Raw genomic sequence first — 19,453 nt, 5'->3', positions numbered from 1 at the left:
ATTTTCTGGAAAGTACCTTTTTTTAAATGTATTTGTTTATGTACAAATAACATCAGTCAGACCATTTTCTCATCGCCCTGAGAGAAATTCCAAAACAAACTAAGAGGAATTCCTGTTTCTAATGCCGTGAAAACATCAACAGACTTTGAACAGCAGGTCTGTGTGTTTCCTAAAATACTCTGTTCATCATTCAAATAAAATCTAACTTTATTTACAAAAGTAAATTATTCACACATCTATATGAATATGAATAATCCAGAGTTGTTTTCTTCAGTCCCCCCCCCCCCTATGAGTGATGTCCACATCCTACCCTTTAATTTCCTTCTTCTTACATAATATCTATTTGTCATAATTGAATTGCCTCTATCAATTTTCATCCAGTTTTATTCCTTTGTGGATTGTTTTCACATGTGTCAGCAGGCTAGACTTTTGAGTGAAGCTTTTCCCACAGTCACCACAGCTAAATGGTTTCTCTCCTGTGTGAGTCAATTTATGCATGTTTAGGTGTTGCTTCAGATTGAAGCTCTTCCCACAGTCACAACAGCTAAACGGTTTCTCTCCTGTGTGAGTGAGTTTATGCTTCCTTAGGTTCCCCTTCAAATTGAAACTTTTCCCACAGTCACCACAACTGAATGGTTTATCTCCTGTGTGAGTCAGTTTATGCTTCCTTAGGTTCCCCTTCAAATTGAAGCTTTTCCCACAGTCACCACAGCTAAATGGCTTCTCTCCTGTGTGAGTACGTATATGTTCAGATAGGGTCCACTTCTGATGGAAGCCTTTCCCACAGTCACTACAGGTAAATCGTTTCTCTCCCGTGTGAGTAAATATATGCTTCTTAAGGGAACCCTTCTGACTAAAGCCTTTTCCACAGACACCACAGCTAAATGGTTTATTTCCAGTGCCGGTCAGAATATCTATGGTTAAGTGTTCCTTGAGATTGAAGCTCTTCCCAGAGTCATCACAGCTACAGCTAAATGGTTTCTCGTCTGTGTGAATCATCGTGTGTTTGGAAAGATCTCCTTTCACTTTGAAGGTCTCGCCACAAACAGGACAGGTGTAGGGTTTCCCACCATGACAGAGTCGGACATGTGCCTCCAGTTTACAGGTGGAGTTGTAGTTTGTTTTGCAGAAGCGGCATTCACTGGGTCTCTTCTCTGGGAGAGTAACATGCCTCTGTAGGTCAGCTTTCTGAGCAAATGTTTCACCACAGTCACAGCAGCGGTGAGTTATTTTAGACATGGTGGTGGGTTTGGAACAGTGTTCCCCCAATGGTGGGCTAATGTCAAGTCCTACTGGGTTGCGGCTTACAATTGAGAAATAGCTGGAGTCATTGTTTTGATTAAATGGAGGGTCACAGGGATTCTCGAGACACTTTAGGTTGGTCACAGTGCCAAAAGGATTAGAATCCACTAGTTTAGAGTCACTGTCTCTGTTCTCCACAGTCTGGGTTTGGGGAAGAGTCAAGGACCAAAGTGGGTCTTCCTGATCCCATTCACTTTTCACACAGAAAGGAGTGAATTTAAACTCTATGATATCAGCCTCCAGCCTTTGAAGCTGCTCTTCCTCCTGACTGGTGCCGAGTTCCTCCTGTTCCTCTTTAATCTGTGTGTGCCCTGGGTCCTCCTGCCCCAGACTGGGGCTCCACTCCTGCTCACAGTGCTGCTGCTCAGGGGGAGACTTCTCTTCATAAACTATGGGAGAGAGCGGCAGGGAGTCTGGAGGGAAGAAGAGGAGCAGAGGTTTGCTATATACACCACATAATTAAATCGAACACCTGAATCATACAGTCATCAGCCTTTAGACATGCCTGAGTACACCTAGCTACGCTAAACATTCAAAAGTAGTATGTTCTTATTTTATTTGACCATTATTTTATCAGGTAAGTTAACTGAGAACACATTCTCATTCACAGCAACGACCTGGGGAATAGTTACAGGGGAGAGGAGGAGGATGAATGAGCCAAATGCAAGCTGGGGATGATTAGGTGACCGTGATGGTATGAGGGACAGCTTGGGAATTTAGCCAGGACACCGGGGTTAACACCCCTACTCTTACGATAAGTGCCATGGGATCTTTAGTGACCACAGAGAGTCAGGACACCCATCTGAAGGACAGCACTCTACACAAGGCAGTGTCCCCAATCACTGCCCTGGGGCATTGGGATATTTTCTTTTGACCTGAGGAAAGAGTGCCTCTATGTGGTAGATTATAAGTTGCTAACTGAGCAAAATACAAGTTATCTGAACACAAGTGTGACGTGTAGAGTATTTTTGAATGTTTTGGTCAAATATCAGCATATTGGTTATGAAATTGGACATTTGAAACCAGGGTTTTGATACTGGGCAATACATCGAAAATCCACAACCACAGGAAGCAGAAACAGTACTTTTAAGATCATTTTTCATCAACAGGGACGAACTTAATCAGGTAAAAACTGTCGAAAGAGCCCCCAAAAGTGCTATGATTTATTGATTTTTATGATATTAGTTAATCATGAAAATGCGTTTGGCCTGCCTAGCTAATTGGCAGTGTTGGGGAGTAGTGAACTACATGTAGGACCAATGCAACTGTTTTTAAATCAATATCAAATCATTTCTGGGTAACAATTAGGCACCTTACTGTAATAGTTTCCCATTAAAATGGCAAAAAAATTGCTCTTAAGCAAGAATTTGGCTAAGACTGTCTGGGAGTGGTCTGAATGGGGAGGGGGAAACTTAAAACTAGCTGTTATTGGCAGAGAGGTTTGGAACTGTCTTTATTATTGGTATATCAACCAATTTACCGCTTGGTGATGTCACCAGGCAAGCCATAACTCCCACCCATGCAAACAGGCTGATTAGAAGATCCTGTGTAGATTGCATTTTCAACCAGCAAGTATCAGGAATTCAGCTATTACAGTCACAACCTGTTGCTGACAGGTGTATTACATTGAGCACAAATCCATGCAATCTCCATAGACAAACATTGGCAGTAGCATGGGCTGAATGAAGAACTCAGTGACTTTCAAATTGGCACTATGATAGGATACCACCTTTCCAACATGTCAGTATGTCAAATGTTTTGCCCTGCTAGAGCTACCCCGGTCAACTGTAAGTGCTGTTATTGTGAAATGGAAACGTCTAGGAACAACAACGGCTCAGCAGTGAAGTGGTAGGCCACACAAGCTCACAGAATGGGAGCGTCAAGTGCTGAAGTATTGCAGCGCGTAAACATTGTCTGTCCTCGATTTCAACACTCACTACCAACTTCCAAACTGACTCTGGAAGCAACGTCAGCACAATAACTGTTCTTGGACTCTGTAGCAATGGAAACGCATTCTCTGGAGTGATGACTCACGCTTCACCATCTGGCAGTCCGAAGGAAAAATCTGTGTTTGGCAGATGCCACGAGAACACTACCTGCCTCAATGTATTGTGCCAACTGTACAGTTTGGTGGAAGAGGAATAATGGTCTGGGGATGTTTTTCATGATTCGGGCTAGGCCCCATAGAAATCTTAAAGCTACAGAATCTAAACGATTCTGTGCTTCCAACTTTGTGGCAACAGTTTGGGGAAGGCCCTTTCCTGTTTCAGCATGACAATGCCCCCGTGCACAAAGCGAGGTCCATACAAAAATGGTTTGTTGAGATCAGTGTGGAATAACTTGACTGGCCTGCATAGAGCCCTGACCTCAACCCCATAGAACACCTTAAGGATGAATTGGAACACCAGCTGCGAGCCAGGCCTAATCGTCCAAAATCAGTGTCCAACCTTACTAAAGCTCTTGGGGCTGCATGGAGGTCCCCGCAGCAATGTTCCAACATCTAGTGGAAAGCCTTTTCGAAAGAGTGAAGGCTGTTATAGCAGCAAAGGGGGAACCAACTCCATATTAATGCCCATGGTTGGAATATGTTCAATGAGCAGGTGTCCACATACTTTTGGTCATATAGTTTAGTTTCTTAGCAAAGAGCTATTCCTCGATTTCTGCTAGGACTGTCTGGGAATGTTCTGTGAGTGGGGATGGGATATCTGAAAACTAGCTTTTATAGTTGCGAAGAGACAGAATCACTAGATCACATATTCTGGTATTGAACCTATGTAGCTTGTTTCTGGTCACAGGTTCAGGAATGGCAGAAAAATCACTCCATTCACCTCAAACTAACCCTACAAATAGCACAGTTGGGAGATAATAAAATAATGCTTGGTAAAAATATAAATCTTTGACTTACAATCTGTAGAGACTATGCAATTAGAAAGGCTCAAAATGTATGGCACATGGAAAACATACGTGGGTGGTGTACAGAAATATAGGTGGGGTTGGCTGAGGGTAGCTAAGGGGTAGGATTAAAAGCTCATGATTTATAATAGTTATGACTGAAAACACTATTTCACATTTACCTGATATGTTTAAGTACAATCTATCCAGATGTCAGAGCTGGGCTCAATTCAAATTAAAGGCAGTCAATTCAGGTCATTGTTATTTAAAATTCTGAAATGTAAATAGTTTGGAAAGAAATAGCTTCTACTTGTCAGTTTATTGAGAATTCATTGAAAATAAATGAACATTTTACAATTGAGCCCTACCCTGATATATCAAATAACTATATTTTTGCTATGTAACTAATGTGTAAAAAAAAATAAAAAAATAAGTGACACGTATGTAAAATGTGTGTAGAGTTTTGTCTTCCGTTTACAAAAATGGGCAGCAAAACAAAAAAGCTGTTATTGGCAGAGAAGTTTGGAACTCTTTCTTATTGGTCTATTAACTCCTTTACCGCCTGGTGATGTCACCAGGTAGACCAAAAACTCCATCCCACCAAAACGGGATGAAATGGCTCAAACAGCTCTTACACCGAAAGGGCATTATCATAATTTTAGCATAAAAAATATAAAAGACAGGAAATCACGTTTTTGACTGCAATGAGGTTTAAGTGAACAATATTTTGTTAAGGGTGGGTTTCATGTCGCTTAACTTCCTTCAGTGTAAAATACCTTCAAAGTATACCTATTAAGTGTAACTATTAAGCCCACCAGAATCCTCACCAGGTGCTTGACCGGACTGCAGTTCGCCATCATAACGGACTTCAGTGTGTATGTTGTTGTGTGGGTGAGCGGTTTGCTGATGTAAACATTGTGAATAGAGTGCCCCATGGTGGCGGTGGGGTTATGGTTTGGGCAGGCATAACCTGCTGACAATGAACACAATTCCATTGTATCAATGGCAATTTGAATGCAGAGATACCGTGAGGAGATCCTGAGGCCCATGACTGTGCCATTCATCCGCTGCCATCACCTCATGTTTCAGCATGATAATGCACGGCCCCATGTTGCAAGGATCTGAACATAAATTCCTGGAAGCTGAAAATGTCCCATGGCCTGCACGTTTATAATGTTCTGTACGACAGCGTGTTCCAGTTCTCGCAAATATCCAGCAACTTCGCACAGCCATTGTAGTGGAGTGGGACAACATTCCACAGGTCACAATCAACAGCCTGATCAACTCCTTGCGAAGGAGATATGTCGCGCTACATGTGACAATGGTGGTCAAACCAGATACTGACTGGTTTTCTGATCCACGCCCCGACCCTTTTTAAGGTATCTGTGACAAACAGATGCATATCTGTATTCCCAGTAATGTGGAATCCATAGATTTTGGCCAAATTTATTTATTTCAATTGACTGATTTCCTTATATAAACTGTAACATGTTGCGTTTATATTTGTGTTCAGTAAACATACGAACCTATACATGTTATCTTTGGTGTGATACACAGCAGTCTCCGTAGCCGATCATTCTCCTCCTGGTACCCCACTACCGTTTCCTCAACTGCCCCGAAAATCTCCACAGCAGCAGCCGTTAAACGCTCATTCAAAAACACACGCAAGAACTCTAGTTTAGACATTTTCTATCAAATTAGTTTTGCGTTGCAAATTCAACTGAATCAGTTGGGATTTATTTAGTCAACAGAATGAATGTTCAAAATCAAAACAAATTCGTCTCCAATCCTACTTCCGTGTTCTACTCCAGGAATTTTAGACGATTCCTTGGTTCTAGCTAGCGAGTGGCAAGCTCAGAAACACAACAGCGCTGCCAGCTGGTTGGGGGTTTACTACTGTGCAAGGCAAGCCAGTCCACAGACTAGTAAAGTGAAACGATGCCTACTTCTTCTTTTTTTAAACATTAGATAAACAGTGTTTATCATAAGTATAGGATGATCTGGGAGAATCATTTATTTCTCAGGAGTCGATTGTATATCAATACTCAATATCATGAATTAGCAGAATTAGTTCAAAATGAATGAAAAATAGTTTTCGACAAATGGGCGGAGATCTTTTCTGCAAAGTATATGTTTATTGTATCAACAATAACCCCAGTCTGACCATTCATTCTCCAGAGATAAATGGTTTCTTCACCTTTGAGACTGAAGCTTTTCCCACAGTCTCCACAGCTGAATAATGTATCTCCTGTGTGAGTCAGTTTGTGCACAGTTTGGGTCTTTAGGGTCTGCCTTAGCCCAATAATGTACTCTTATGCAGTGTAGATGAGCCTACCGTTACTCCCTAAGGTCCATGGACCTTATATGTTCATTTTCAAAAGTAGGCGGGCTCTAGCAGCCAAAACAGACAAATATTCCATCTAAATGTGAATCGATTCTCAATTGCAATATAGTTCTAGAAACTTTCATATCACATAAAAATAATTTCACAACTGCAAAAGATGCACTTAAAAAAAATGTGTTTCATTGTCACATACACCGGATAGGTGCAGTAAAATTGAATTGTTTCAGCCATAGTAGTAAGGCGCCCCTGGAGCAAATTAGGGTTAAGTGCCTCGCTCAAGGGCACAGACAGATTTTTCACCATGTCGACTTGGGTATTCAAACCAGCGACTTTTAGGTTACTGGCCCAACGCACTAACCGCTAGGCTACCTGCCGCCCTGTACACTGTTTTATCCAGCTTTATCACAGTTGCAACCGACAGTATTTTTCGGGTTACAACATGTTTCTGGTGGCTTTCTTCCATTACAGAGGTTGTTCAGAGGATTCTAGATAGAGGCGACCACCTGTGGTAATTAGCTGTCTTCCTTAAACACATACTATAACATGGAGATATGGCAGTGTGGAAAGACTCAATTTTTTATTTAACTAGGCAAGACAGTTAAGAACAAATTATTATTTACAATGACAGCCTAGGAACAGTGGGTTAACTGCCTTGTTCAGGGGCAGAACAACAGATTTCTACCTTGTCAGCTCGGGGATTCAATCTAGCAACCTTTTGGTTACTGCCCCAATGCTCTAACCACTAGGCTACCTGCAACCCCTACACTAACCCTAACCCTATAAAGATGTGTATTAATTTACCTTTTTTCTGTGTGAAAATTATTTCTTGCTGATATGACAGATACATTCCTTATGTTTCCAAAACTATACCGCAAGCTATGCCTGTTTCACATTTAGATCATGCGTAGGGGCTGTATCAAAAGTCCCCTGGGAAGAAGTTACCTTCATCAATAAGCACGTCTATGAATAGGTTCTGCCTGTGATTGACATTTTCCTAGTCACCACAGCTAAATGGTTTCTCTCTCGTGCGAGTAAGTTTATGCTGCTTTAGGGTCTGCCTAGACTTGAAGCTTTCCACACATTCACCACAGTTAAATTATTTCTCTCCTCTGTGAATCAGTTTATGCCTGGTTAGGGTCCCCTTGAGACTGAAGCTTATCCCACAACCACAGCTAAATTATGAATCTCCTGTGTGAGTCGGTATATTCATCCCTAGGTCTCCCTTCTGACTGAAGCCTTTCCCACAGTCATCACAGTCAAATGGTTTCTCTTCTGTGAGAGTGTTTGTCCTTCCTTAGGTAACCTTTGAGACTGAAGCTTTTCCCACAGTCATCACAGCTAAATGGTTTCTCTTCTGTGAGAATCTACATGTGTCTCGACAGATCTCCTTTGATAGGTGCAGTGTGTCCCACCGTGACAGAGTCGGACTTCGGCCTTCAGTTTACAGAAGTAGCATTTTTTTGCAGAAAAGGCATTCATTGGGTCTCTTCTTGACGAGAGTCACATGCCTCTGCAGGTCAACTTTCAGAGCAAACATTTCACCACAGTCATGGCAATGGCAAGTTTTTCTAGACGTGGTGCTGGGTTTGGAACAGTGTTCCCCCATTGATGGGTTTGGATCCAATGGAGGGTTAGGATCCAATGATGGGCTGCGATCCAATGGTGGGTTTGGAACCAGTGGTGGGTTGGGATCCAATGATGGGCTGGGATGGGCTGCGATCCAATGGTGGGTTTGGAGCCAGTGGTGGGTTGGGATCCAATGATGGGCTCGGATGGGCTGGGATCCAATGGTGGGTTTGGATCCAATGGTGGGTTGGGATCCAATTGTGGGCTGATGTCAAGTACTACTGGTGCTTACGGCTGAGCTGTGGCTGGAGGCACATTGTTTCAAGTTTTAATGCCACATGCACAATGAAGTACAGTAAAATTCCTTTCATGCAAACTCTAACCCCAAGGCAGTAATCGATAACAATTAATTCTAAACATAACAAGGTAGAACAAAACAAGAAGAACACGATAAAGTAAGTAAGCCTACCATATACAGGGTCAGCTCCAGTACCGTATTTACAACGTGCAGAGATACTGGATCGATAGAGGTTATTTCTCCTAACGTGCTGCGTAAATTCTCCTTGCCTGCTACGAAAATGTAACTTCCGGTCGTAGCTGTATACCTAGTCAAAAAAAACCTGGCGGAACAACATGGTTGTGGACTGACTTGCAGAAATGCATCTCTGCATTAGAACTGGACGGAGTCTGAGGACAACGTAAGAGGAAAGATCTTGGAGAATCTGAAGATGGATCACAGGAAGATTGAGGTGGAGCTCACCCACAGGACTGGAAACCCACCACCGCCCCAGGTGACAGGCCCAGGCCGATAGTGGTCAAGTTCCTGAGTTTCAAGGACAAGGTAGCTGTTCTGGAAAGAGCGAAGAACATGAGAGGAACGTTTAACGAGGACTATCTTGAAGCTGTGTGCCAGAAATGGAAGTAACGTATCCCAGCCATGAAAACTGCCAGAGCGCGTGGGGACATTGCTTACACCCACTATGACAGGCTCATTGTCCACCCTCTCTCCGAAAATCCTAGAATGGATGAGAGAGCCAAGCCTATGGGTTCATAGCTTCAACCCCACAGCCCAATCACACAGGTAACACCAACTGATTAATGGATTGCTGAATGCATGCATGTTTTCTCTTGCTTTGTTTGTTCTCTTCCATATGATGTATCTCTGATAAGCTACCCAGGAAATGGCTGGGAAGGGCCCATATTAATATATGTAGCCTTAGAAATAAAGTTAATGAAATCAATAACTTGCTAACATCAGATAACATTCATATATTAAGCCTTTTCTGAGACTCACTTAGATAATTCATTTGATGATACAGCATTAGCAAAACAAGGTTATAACATCTATAGAAGAGACAGGAATGCTTATGTGGGAGGTCTTGCTGTATACAGTGGATTCAGAAAGTATTCAGACCTCTTGACTTTTTCCACATTTTGTTACGTTACAGGTAGGGATGAACAATATATCAGTATCGGACGATATGAGCTAAAAATGCCAACATCGGCATTGGCTCGATGTCTTGTTTAAAGCCGATGTGCAAAATCGATGTCAAAGCTGATGTGCATACCTATATAACGTAGGTAGATGATGTAATGACGCCACAAAAAATATAGCGCTACAAGTGCAACACAGCATTCCTAACCTACCACACATTGTCTGCTGTGTGGATTGAGCAGTCAACAAGTCGAGCAGTTATTTTAAAGAGTAAGAACATTTCAGCGAGACAACTCAAAGGCGAAATCCATTAACGCCAAGATAATGGAATTCATTGCCCTTGACAATCAATAATTCTCTGTTGTGGATGATGTTGGCTTTCCCCGACTGGTCGAGCACTGGTACACACCACCAAGTAAGCGCTATTTTTAAGATGCCTTACCGGAGTTACAAAGTATTGTTGAAACTCACATCCATGAGCTACTTGCTATGGGCGTCACTGCTATTAGCTTCACGACTGACATTTGGACCACCGATGTCAGCCCCATGAGCTTTATGAGTCTGACAGCAGAGTGGGTCGATGAGGATTTCGTACTGAGCAAAGCCGTATTGCATGCTCAAGAATGTGCTGGTTCTCATACCGCTGCTGCCATTTCAATGGCATTTGAGAACATGTTTGAAACTTGTAAACATGTACACTCCTAGCTCCATTCGAACAACTGACTCAAGAAATAAGCTCAACTGAGACTGCAGCAGGCGTGATACCCTGTCATGGCATTGAATCGCGTGCTCAACAAAACTACCAACACAGATCGTCGGGTTATATTGGAAAAGTACTCTACGAGAGGAAGTGAACAAGCGATTCGATGGCATTCTCTCTGAACCTCTACTCTGTCGCCACCATGCTAAATGCTAGGTACAAGGGCCGCTACTTCGTTGCAGACAAGAAACAGGGTTTACGTGAAAAGTTAGACACAGCTGGACAAGATGTAAACGGACACAGTGACAGTGCGCACCGAGGATGAGAGGCCACGGACAGACCGAGCTGAAACTTCACTGCTTGACATGTATGATGTAATCCTGGTTGAGACTGAAGAAATGAACAACGAAACAGCACAGCAAGTAAGTGAAAGCAAGTAAGTGATTATGTTTTACTGGTAATGGGGACATACGTAAATGCCAACAAAATAACTTTGGTCGGTGTGTGTGTGTAAACCAATTTAACTGTACTAGAATGCATAAACGGCCGCTAAAATATAAAATATCGATTATCGGTATCATTTTTTGGGGGGGGCGAGGAAAATATCGGATATCGGTGTTGGCCAAAATGTGTATATCGGTGCATCTCTAGTTACAGCCTAAAATAGTTTTTTCTCCCTCATCAATCTACATACAATACCCCATAATGACAAAGCAGAAACAGGTTTTCAGAAATGTTTGCTAATTTATAAAAAACTGAACTATGACATTTACATAAGTGTTCAGACCCTTAACTCAGTACTATGTTTAAGCACATTTGGCAGCGATTAGAGCATTAAGTCTTCTTGGTTATGTCACTACAAGCTTGGTACACCTGTATCTGGGGAGTTTCTCCCATTCTTCTCTGCAGATCCTCTCAAGCTCTGTCAGGTTGGATGGAGAGTGTCGCAGCACAGCTATTTTCAGGTCTCTCCAGAGATGTTTGATTGGATTCAAGTCCAGGCTCTGGCTGGGCCACTCACAGACATTCAGAGACTTGACCCAAAGCCACTCTTGCGTTGTCTTGGCTGTGTGCTTAGAGTCATTGTCCTGTTGGAAGGTGAACCTTTGCTCACCAGCCTGTTTTCACCAGTTTTCATCAAGGACCTCTCTGTACTTTGCTCTGTTCATCATTCCCTCAATCCTGACTAGTCTCACAGTCCCTGTCGCTGAAAAACATTACCACAGCATGATGCTGCAACCACCATGCTTCACCGTAGGGATAGTGCCAGGTTTTCTCCAGACGTGAAGCTTGGCATTCAGGCCAAAGAGTTTAATCTTGGTTTCATCAAACCAGAGAATCTTGTTTCTCATGGTCTGAGAGTCTTTAGGTGGCTTTTGGCAAACTCAAAGCTGGCTGTCATGTGCCTGTTACTGAGAAGTTTTCAGTCTGGCCATTCTACCAAAAAGGCCTGATTGTTGGAGTGATGCAGAGATATTTATCTTTCTGGAAGGATCTCCCATTTCCACAGAGGAACTCTAGAGGTCTGTCAGTGTGACTATCGGGTTCTTTGTCACCTCCCTGACCAAGGCCCTTCTCCCCCGATGGCTCAGTTTTGCCAGGCAGCCAGCTCTAGGAAGAGTCTTGGTGCTTCCAAACGTCTTCCATTTTAAGAATGATGGGAGGCCTCTGTGTTCTTGGGGACCTTCAATGCTGCAGAAATGTTCCCCAGATCTGTCCCTCGACACAATCCTGTCTCGGAGCTCTACGGAACAATTTCTTCGACCTAATGGCTTGGTTTTTGCTCTGACATGCACTGTCAACTGTGGGACCTTGTATAGAATGGTGTGTGCCTAGAAAGGGGTGGATATGGACTGCGGTCCTGGCGTACATTTTTGTCAAATAAAAAATGTAGGAACTGTCGGGCTTTCAACTTACTGCTGTTGAGAGTTATAATAGTAGATTGCCTGCACGAGGTGCAATTTAATTTAGAAATTTGTTAGTGCATATGGAAATTTTTTCCTCTTGTTATGCATGTTTACTCTTGACATCCCAGGTGGCCCCCATTTGATTTTGCTGAGTCACTCAGGTATGAAAACACATAAGACATGGCAAAATGTGTAGAATTGCAGGAATTCAAAATGGCAACAGTTTGGGTTCGCATGGGTGTCAGGGTTTGTGACTATGACGATATCCATCCGTCCCTTTGCCACCTCGGACATTTGTGTAACCGGACCTTCTGAAATAGTACCCAGCTGTGTGTATTGCATCACCTTTTGATTCGGGTCACATGCGCTGCCTGTATTCTAGTCTCATATTGATGCTGGTGGATAGCAACCCTGTCAACTGGCCAGCAAAGAAAAAATCATCACACAAATGTGTGCTTTTTGGCAAGACAACCAGACCCAACACAAGACGCAACAGTCTCATCCAAAATTATTGTGTGTGTGTGTGTGTGTGTGTGTGTGTGTGTGTGTGTGTGTGGTACTTCCCTTGGCTGTGTCGTGGTCCGTTGTAACATCTGTTTTTATCATTAGGAAAGTGGCTGTGGGCCAAGAGGTACTCTGCTTTGGGATTGACATTTTACAAATGTCCTCTTTCTGACACCACGCCAACTAATTACATGTCCCTTGATTTGATTGACAGAAATGTATAATGAAAGTGTCACGTTCTGACCTTTATTTCCTTTGTTTTGTATTCATTATTTAGTATGGTCAGGGCGTGAGTTGGGGTGGGCAGTCTATGTTTGATTTTCTATGATTTGGGGATTTCTATGTTTCGGCCTAGTATGGTTCTCAATCAGAGGCAGGTGTCATTAGTTGTCTCTGATTGAGAACCATACTTAGGTAGCCTGGGTCGCACTGTTTGTTTGTGGGTGATTGTCTATGTAGATGGCTTGTTTCAGCACAGTTCTCATTAGCGTCACGGTTGTTATTTCGTTTATTGTTTTTGTATAGTGTTTCAGTGTTCAGTGTTTTCTTTATTAAAATTCATGATGAACACATACCACGCCGCATTTTGGTCCTCCGATCCTTCTCGCCTCTCCTCTTCAAATGAAGAGGAGGACAACCGTGACAGAAAGACGGTATGCCAAAATCACTTCATATTATTAATAATACATGAGATTTATATAGCACTTTTCAAGGACCCGAAGGCGTTTATATTGTTGTTCAGATATTTGTGCGACACCTCAGAGTGCACAAGGCGGCTATTATACTATTATATTATCAAGTGTCTCTTACAGTATGTTGGGCCTCACATGCCAGTTATAATTCATATTGTTTGTCTACCTATGTACAGTAATATTCTTAAGCACTTTGGGGTTTTCTGAATTGGCTCATTGACCTGTCCAATGAATCGGTTTCTAACTTATTTGTCTTGTTTTATATGATAATACTATTCATCCAACAGGTTTTTTTTGGCCATCCTCTCAATTTTATTTTACCTCCACATGACTCCATGTTTTTTATTTTTTTAGTGAGGCATATATACTGTATATATTTTATATTTTTGAAGTGCCTCATGGGAGCAGCACTGATCCAAAAATATGAAACGCTTCACTTTCTGAAGACTTTTGTAGTTCTAGAGACATCACTCCATAGATGCACTACATCTCCCACGATGCATAGCAGAACTCAGGCTCAATTGACAAATACTGAAACAGGCAGACCACGCCCGTCCAAGGCACAGGCAACATGGAGTGAGTTCTGGTTACTTCAACCTTCCAAATATGTTCTCTAGATGTAGAAGCAGAGACCTTCCGGTCGGCAGGGTAGCCTAGTGGTTAGAGCATTGGACTAGTAACCGGAAGGTTGCAAGTTTAAATCCCCGAGCTGACAAGGCACAAATCTGTCATTCTGCCCCTGAACAGGCAGTTAAACTACCGTTACTAGGCCGTCATTGTAAATAAGAATTTATTCTTATTAACTGTCTTGCCTAGTTAATTAAAGGTAAAATATTTTTTTAATTTTTAATTACACCCTGTAATATAACCAAAAGCTCTGCTGACACACAAATAGTGTGTGTAAATAGGAGAACACCCACCTTCCTATGTACAAAGCCATTATATGTAGATTATAGACACAGAAAAGTGAAAAGGGGCCTAAAGTCCTCCCATGCACAGTCATTGCTGTAAGCCATCATCTAAAGTAGCCCGACAAACATAATGAATGGGATGCTTGTTTTAAACAACCAATCATGTGTAGGGGTGTGTGTGTGTGTGTGTGTGTGTGTATGGACGCAGACTCTCAAATCAGGTCCAGTTTATTTTGGAAAGCAGCCCCGTACGTACAGTCACAAACATGCATATCTCAACTTCTCCGTTCTCTTCCTCTCTCTTTCCTCTCCTCCCTTCATTTCCCCCTCATAAACACACCAGCCGGCCTCTCACCTCCAGTAGCGTGATGTCCGGCAACGTGACCAACAAGACGGACCCTCGTTCGCTCCGTTCCTGGGTTTTCATCTGGAACCTCAACACACTCCTGGTCACCAAGGCAGACGTGGAGGCCATCTTCAAGTAGGTAGCACGATACTCTGGCTGCTCTCTGCTCCAACATCACCAGCCTCTGTGTATGTGTGTCTTTCGGCGGGGTTGGTATAGAGCAGGAGAATCCAATTCAATGCTGTCCCAGAAGGGCAATTCTTGTGTAGTGTGAAAATATCCAATGGACAGCCACAGATGTATAAAAGACACATTTCCATTCGCTGTACATTGGACAATAAATGAACTCGTTGTTCTTCTTCAGCAAGTACGGCAAGATTGTGGGCTGCTCCGTCCTCAAGGGGTTCGCGTTCATCCAGTACGCCAACGAGAGGAACGTCCGGGCCGCTGTAGCGGGCGAGGACGGGAGGATGATTGTAGGACAGGTGCTAGGTAAGAACCCAGGCAGCGGTATTCCACTCCTGCTCCCGTGTCCCCACTCTTCCTCCAATATGTTTCCCCTCTTCTAAAGGCATAGTATATGTGGGGACATGTGATAATGTGGATGTTACACCCCATGTCAAGATATAACTTCCTCTTGATTTTCCCTCTTTTTCTCCCCCTCTGCTCTATTTCTGTTCTTTCTGTATGCCCCCCCCCCCCCCCCAGACATTAACCTCGCTTGTGAACCGAAGCCTCAGAGATTGAAGACGGTTAAGCGCTCCGCAGGAGACATGTACAGGTGTACCTCAACTCCTCTCTGTGTGAATAAAAAACAATTAAATAGGACCTGTACCAAGTGTTTCAGTTAATCTCGCTCACTCTCTCTCTCTCTCTCACCACCCTGGCCTTCTGTCTGTCCGCCCACCCAGTTCTTCATTTGATTTGGACTATGACTTCCAGAGAGATTACTATGACCTGTAAGTCTTTGGTTCGCCGTTGCCACACACACACACTATACTTAAAAAGGGATAAAGAATCTGATATTTTAGCTGTACCTCCTCCTTAAACGGCAGCGTTCTTTTGAGAGATGTTACACATTGAACCCATTACATTTGTAGCAGCCTTATGTCGTATAACCTGTGTGTGTGTGTGCCTGTTTTGTGTTGCCGTTGTAGCATGTACTCGTACCATTCCCATGTGCCCCCCCTCCACCTCCACCCCTGTCCCGGCCGGCGATCCCCTCCGAACATCCCCGGGTCAGTATGAGTGGAGGTGGAGGGGGCAGCCGATGCACCGAGACCCGCTTCTCATCTTCCACCTCCAGGAGCAGCCACAGGACCTCTACCTCACACACCAGTCAGTGCCACACGCATACGTGGCATGACAGACACTTCCGACACTGATCAAACACACTCGTGCTAACTACACAATGGTATAACTTGATCTCGTCCCTGACACACACTTACCAACTCCAAATTCACTAAGGCCAGTTACCCATTATTAATTTACCCTGTAGACACATGCATCCATGTTAATTCTCTGGAAGTGACATCCATACTGACTGTAAATGTATGCCTCTGACTCTCTCCTCCTTCCTTCTCTCCTCTCTCCCCCCTGTTCCTAACCCAGTGAAGACAGATGACCTGCAGACCATCAAGTGAGAGCTGGCCCAGATAAAACACAAAGTGGACTACCTGCTGGAGAGTCTGGAGCGCCTGGGGAAGGACCACAGCAAGAAGTCCGGTAGGACGGGGACAGACACGAGTGATGGATGTACACTCGTTGCCCACTGCATTTTCAGACATAAATATGCATAACGCAACTCATTTTTGTTTATCAATTAAAATCTCTCTGGCTCTCCCTCTAGACATGGAGAGTAGTGGGAAGCCGGAGACAGGGGAGGTGTCTCATCTCCTCAACTGCGGAGGGAAGGAGGAAAGTCTAAAGAGGGCGAGAGAGATCCAGTCTCTCAACGACTCAGAAGAGGAGGGAGACCTACTGGAGGAAGAGGAGGTGTAGCTAACATTTTAGCTAGTCATTTAGCACAAGCTCTTATCCAGAGCGACTTACAGTAAGTAGTAAGTGCATATATTTCCATACTTTGTACTGGTCCCCCTTGGAAATCGAACCCAGAACCCCAGTGTTGCACGTGCTATGCTCTACAAACTGAGCCACACTTGAGAGGGGAAAGGAACTGTGGGGAACGGAGAAGTGCAGATGGAAATGAGTTGTAGTGTGAAGGAAAACATTGAGGAGGAAGCAGTATTGCACTACGTTAAAAAAAAAAGTTTTTAAAAAGTAGTGCACTACGTAGGGGAAAGGGTGCCATTTGGGAGGCAGGCGGTGTCTCATGTCAGCTCATTGAATCCTGTCGGCAGGTACAGAGTCGAGGAAGGGAGGATAACGATGAGGAAGAGGAAGAAGGAGAGGATGATGGAGATGGCGCCAACGGAGACGATGCTTAAGCAACGCAAACAAACCTTGACCAACACAGAACAAAATGTGTATAACTGTACAAGCCAACACGCACACATACATGGACAGTTGTACTTACTGAGCTCTGTATTCAAATGGACGTTTCAACTATATACTGCACTTTCGAATGTGCGCTCCCACATACACATTCACTAACACTCTACTGTTGACTGTATGTCAAGGAAATATCTGTCCCTCTTCTTTTTTGATGTCTCTTCTGTATTATGTTGTAGCCTTGTTCGACCATCCTGATCTCTTAAGCTTACATTCTGTGAAGTGAATGGAAACGAGAGCGAGAGAGTGGTCAGGATGTTTCTTTTACGTGTCTTTGAGATTTAGTTTATTCCAGTTTGGATCAATTTCATTTCAATTCAGGAAGCACACTGACATTTACATTTTCCTTTCAATGAGGAACATTTGGAATTGGAATTTGGTTGACTTTCTGAATTGACTGGTATTGAAATGGAATTGACCCCAACCCTGTTCTGGATGCAGTGTTTCTGAATCTTCTCAGTGGGAACCCCAGCCATTCCATGTATTTGATCTATTCCAGAGCTAGCACACCTGATTCAACTTGTCAACTAAACAAAATTGTGAAATGTCTGGGGGTCCCCTCGAGCAGGGGTACCCTACGAGGGCCAGAGCCTGTTGGTTTTCTGTTCTACCTGATTATTAATTGCACACACCTGGTGTCACAGGTCTAAATCAGTCCCTGACTAGAGGGAAATAAAAAATGCAGTGAAACTGGCTTCGAAGTCCAGAGTTGAGTTTGAGAGCCCTAGAGCATTAGTTCCCAAACTGTGAAGCGTGTGAGTTAATTTTTTTTTAAAGAAACTCAGTTCGGCTTTAAACTTACTCTTGAAAGGTGCAATGGTAGAATGGACGAGGTGCAATTTCAAAACTGGGTAGTGAATCGGCAGTTGTCCTCTTTTCATGTCAGTCATTGGATACCTTTTAGAGAGCTATTTATAACTTGTCAGAAATGTCTAGATCAACTAGCCCATGTCAGCTAATGCTTTTTCTTCTCTAATGTTTTAGCCCATAGATATTGTCATTTTTATTTTATTTTTTCACTCATGTCACACGTATACATATAGATCAGACATGGTAAAATGTATAGAATTGCAAGAAAATGTTTCTTTAAAACCAGAACATTTTCTTTGCAACCCATGACAAAATGTGTAGAATTGCAGGAAATAAGCTTTAAACCTGCAAAATTCTCTCCACCAACAAGAGGGAACCCTTGCCCTCGAGGTTTGAAAACCCACTGAACTGGAGGATAGCTGAGAGGGTGCTGTACTACTGCATTTACATCAGCAGGTGGCACTGAGCATCGACAGTTTTACACTGAGGCTACGGTGAAATGTGGCACACGAGTTGGAAGATTTTACAAGGTTAACAATGATACAGACTTGTATAGGAGGATGTTATGTCAGGATTTTCCTCTGTATGTCGTTTTCCATTGGCTTGAACAATTTTCATTGTTTGTGTTTATCAGGAAATGCATAAGGACTTTGACCTTATTTGACCTTGTGTTCTAAAATGGGCATTATTCATGTTGGTTTGTTTGTCTCGGTTGCCATGTGATTTCAGTTAATCATTACACGGACTGTGCTTGTGAATAAAAAAAATCTAAGTGGGAATGTTCCAGTCCAGAATGTCTTTGAGCTGTTTGTAATCAAGATGTGACATGTGACATGTGTGGGGGTAATAAAGGAGTTTTTCTCTCTCTCTTTCTCTGAATCAATGTTGTACACCATTTCAACCCCAAAAAATGGCATGGTGATGATTTTGAATCAAAGTGGGGAAACTGATTGGATTTGCAAAAAGGCATCAACGCAAGGGAATTTAGTCATGTTTTTACCCGACTTTGAACCCAAATCCAATGACGGTTGACATTCTTGGGCTGATTTCACGTTGAATCCACGTTAGTTGACATCTCAACCAAATGTAAATCAAAACTAGACATTGAACTAACGTATGTGCTCAATGGGAATGATTGGAAGTATTCAATGCATATCTATTTGCTTTTGGATATGGTATGCAAGTGGAGTGCGTGGGTGCATGCAGTGTGTGTTTACAGAGTACGAAGCAGGTCTGGGCCTATCTGACTAGAATACATTCTTATCTAGGACTCATCATACCTCTCCTCCCTCCACTACTCTCTCCATTCCTCTCCTCCCTCCTACTCTTTCCATTCCTCTCCTCCCTCCCTCTACTCTCTCCATTCTTCTCCTCCCTCCCTCCTCTACTCTCTCCATTCCTCTCCTCCCTCCCTCCTCTACTCTCTCCACTCCTCTCCTCCCTCCCTCCTCTACTCTCTCCATTCCTCCCCTCCCTCCTCTACTCTCTCCATTCCTCTCCTCCCTCCCTCCTCTACTCTCTCCACTCCTCTCC

The 19,453-nt window shown here is 43.2% G+C and overlaps 1 protein-coding gene and 1 pseudogene across 1 annotated transcript; one reads left to right on the top strand and one right to left on the bottom strand.

The window, feature by feature from the left end:
- Positions 1 to 13: 13 nt before the first annotated feature.
- Positions 14 to 6,007, bottom strand: LOC109896430 (zinc finger protein 501-like). The gene is made up of 2 exons (XM_020490683.2): positions 5,721 to 6,007; positions 14 to 1,715 (listed from the first exon to the last, which is right to left on the bottom strand). The coding sequence occupies exons 1-2, from the start codon at positions 5,878 to 5,880 to the stop codon at positions 367 to 369; spliced, it is 1,509 nt and encodes a 502-aa protein (XP_020346272.1). The 5' UTR covers positions 5,881 to 6,007; the 3' UTR covers positions 14 to 366.
- Positions 6,008 to 14,603: 8,596 nt separating this feature from the next.
- On the top strand, positions 14,604 to 18,745 carry LOC109896429 (heterogeneous nuclear ribonucleoprotein C-like; annotated as a pseudogene).
- Positions 18,746 to 19,453: the final 708 nt, after the last annotated feature.

Source organism: Oncorhynchus kisutch, linkage group LG9, assembly GCF_002021735.2.
Source record: "Oncorhynchus kisutch isolate 150728-3 linkage group LG9, Okis_V2, whole genome shotgun sequence".
NCBI classification, from domain to species: domain Eukaryota; kingdom Metazoa; phylum Chordata; class Actinopteri; order Salmoniformes; family Salmonidae; genus Oncorhynchus; species Oncorhynchus kisutch.
This window is presented reverse-complemented; position numbering and strand designations above follow the sequence as displayed.

What these genes read in the sequence shown, in the direction of transcription:
- LOC109896430 (XM_020490683.2), bottom strand. Translation starts at nt 5,880, where the DNA reads ATGTCTAAACTAGAGTTCTTGCGTGTGTTTTTGAATGAGCGTTTAACG. An exon ending in ACCAAAGATAACATGTATAG is followed by an intron (nt 1,716 to 5,720) that starts GTTCGTATGTTT and finishes TCTTCCCTCCAG; the next exon opens with ACTCCCTGCCGCTCTCTCCC.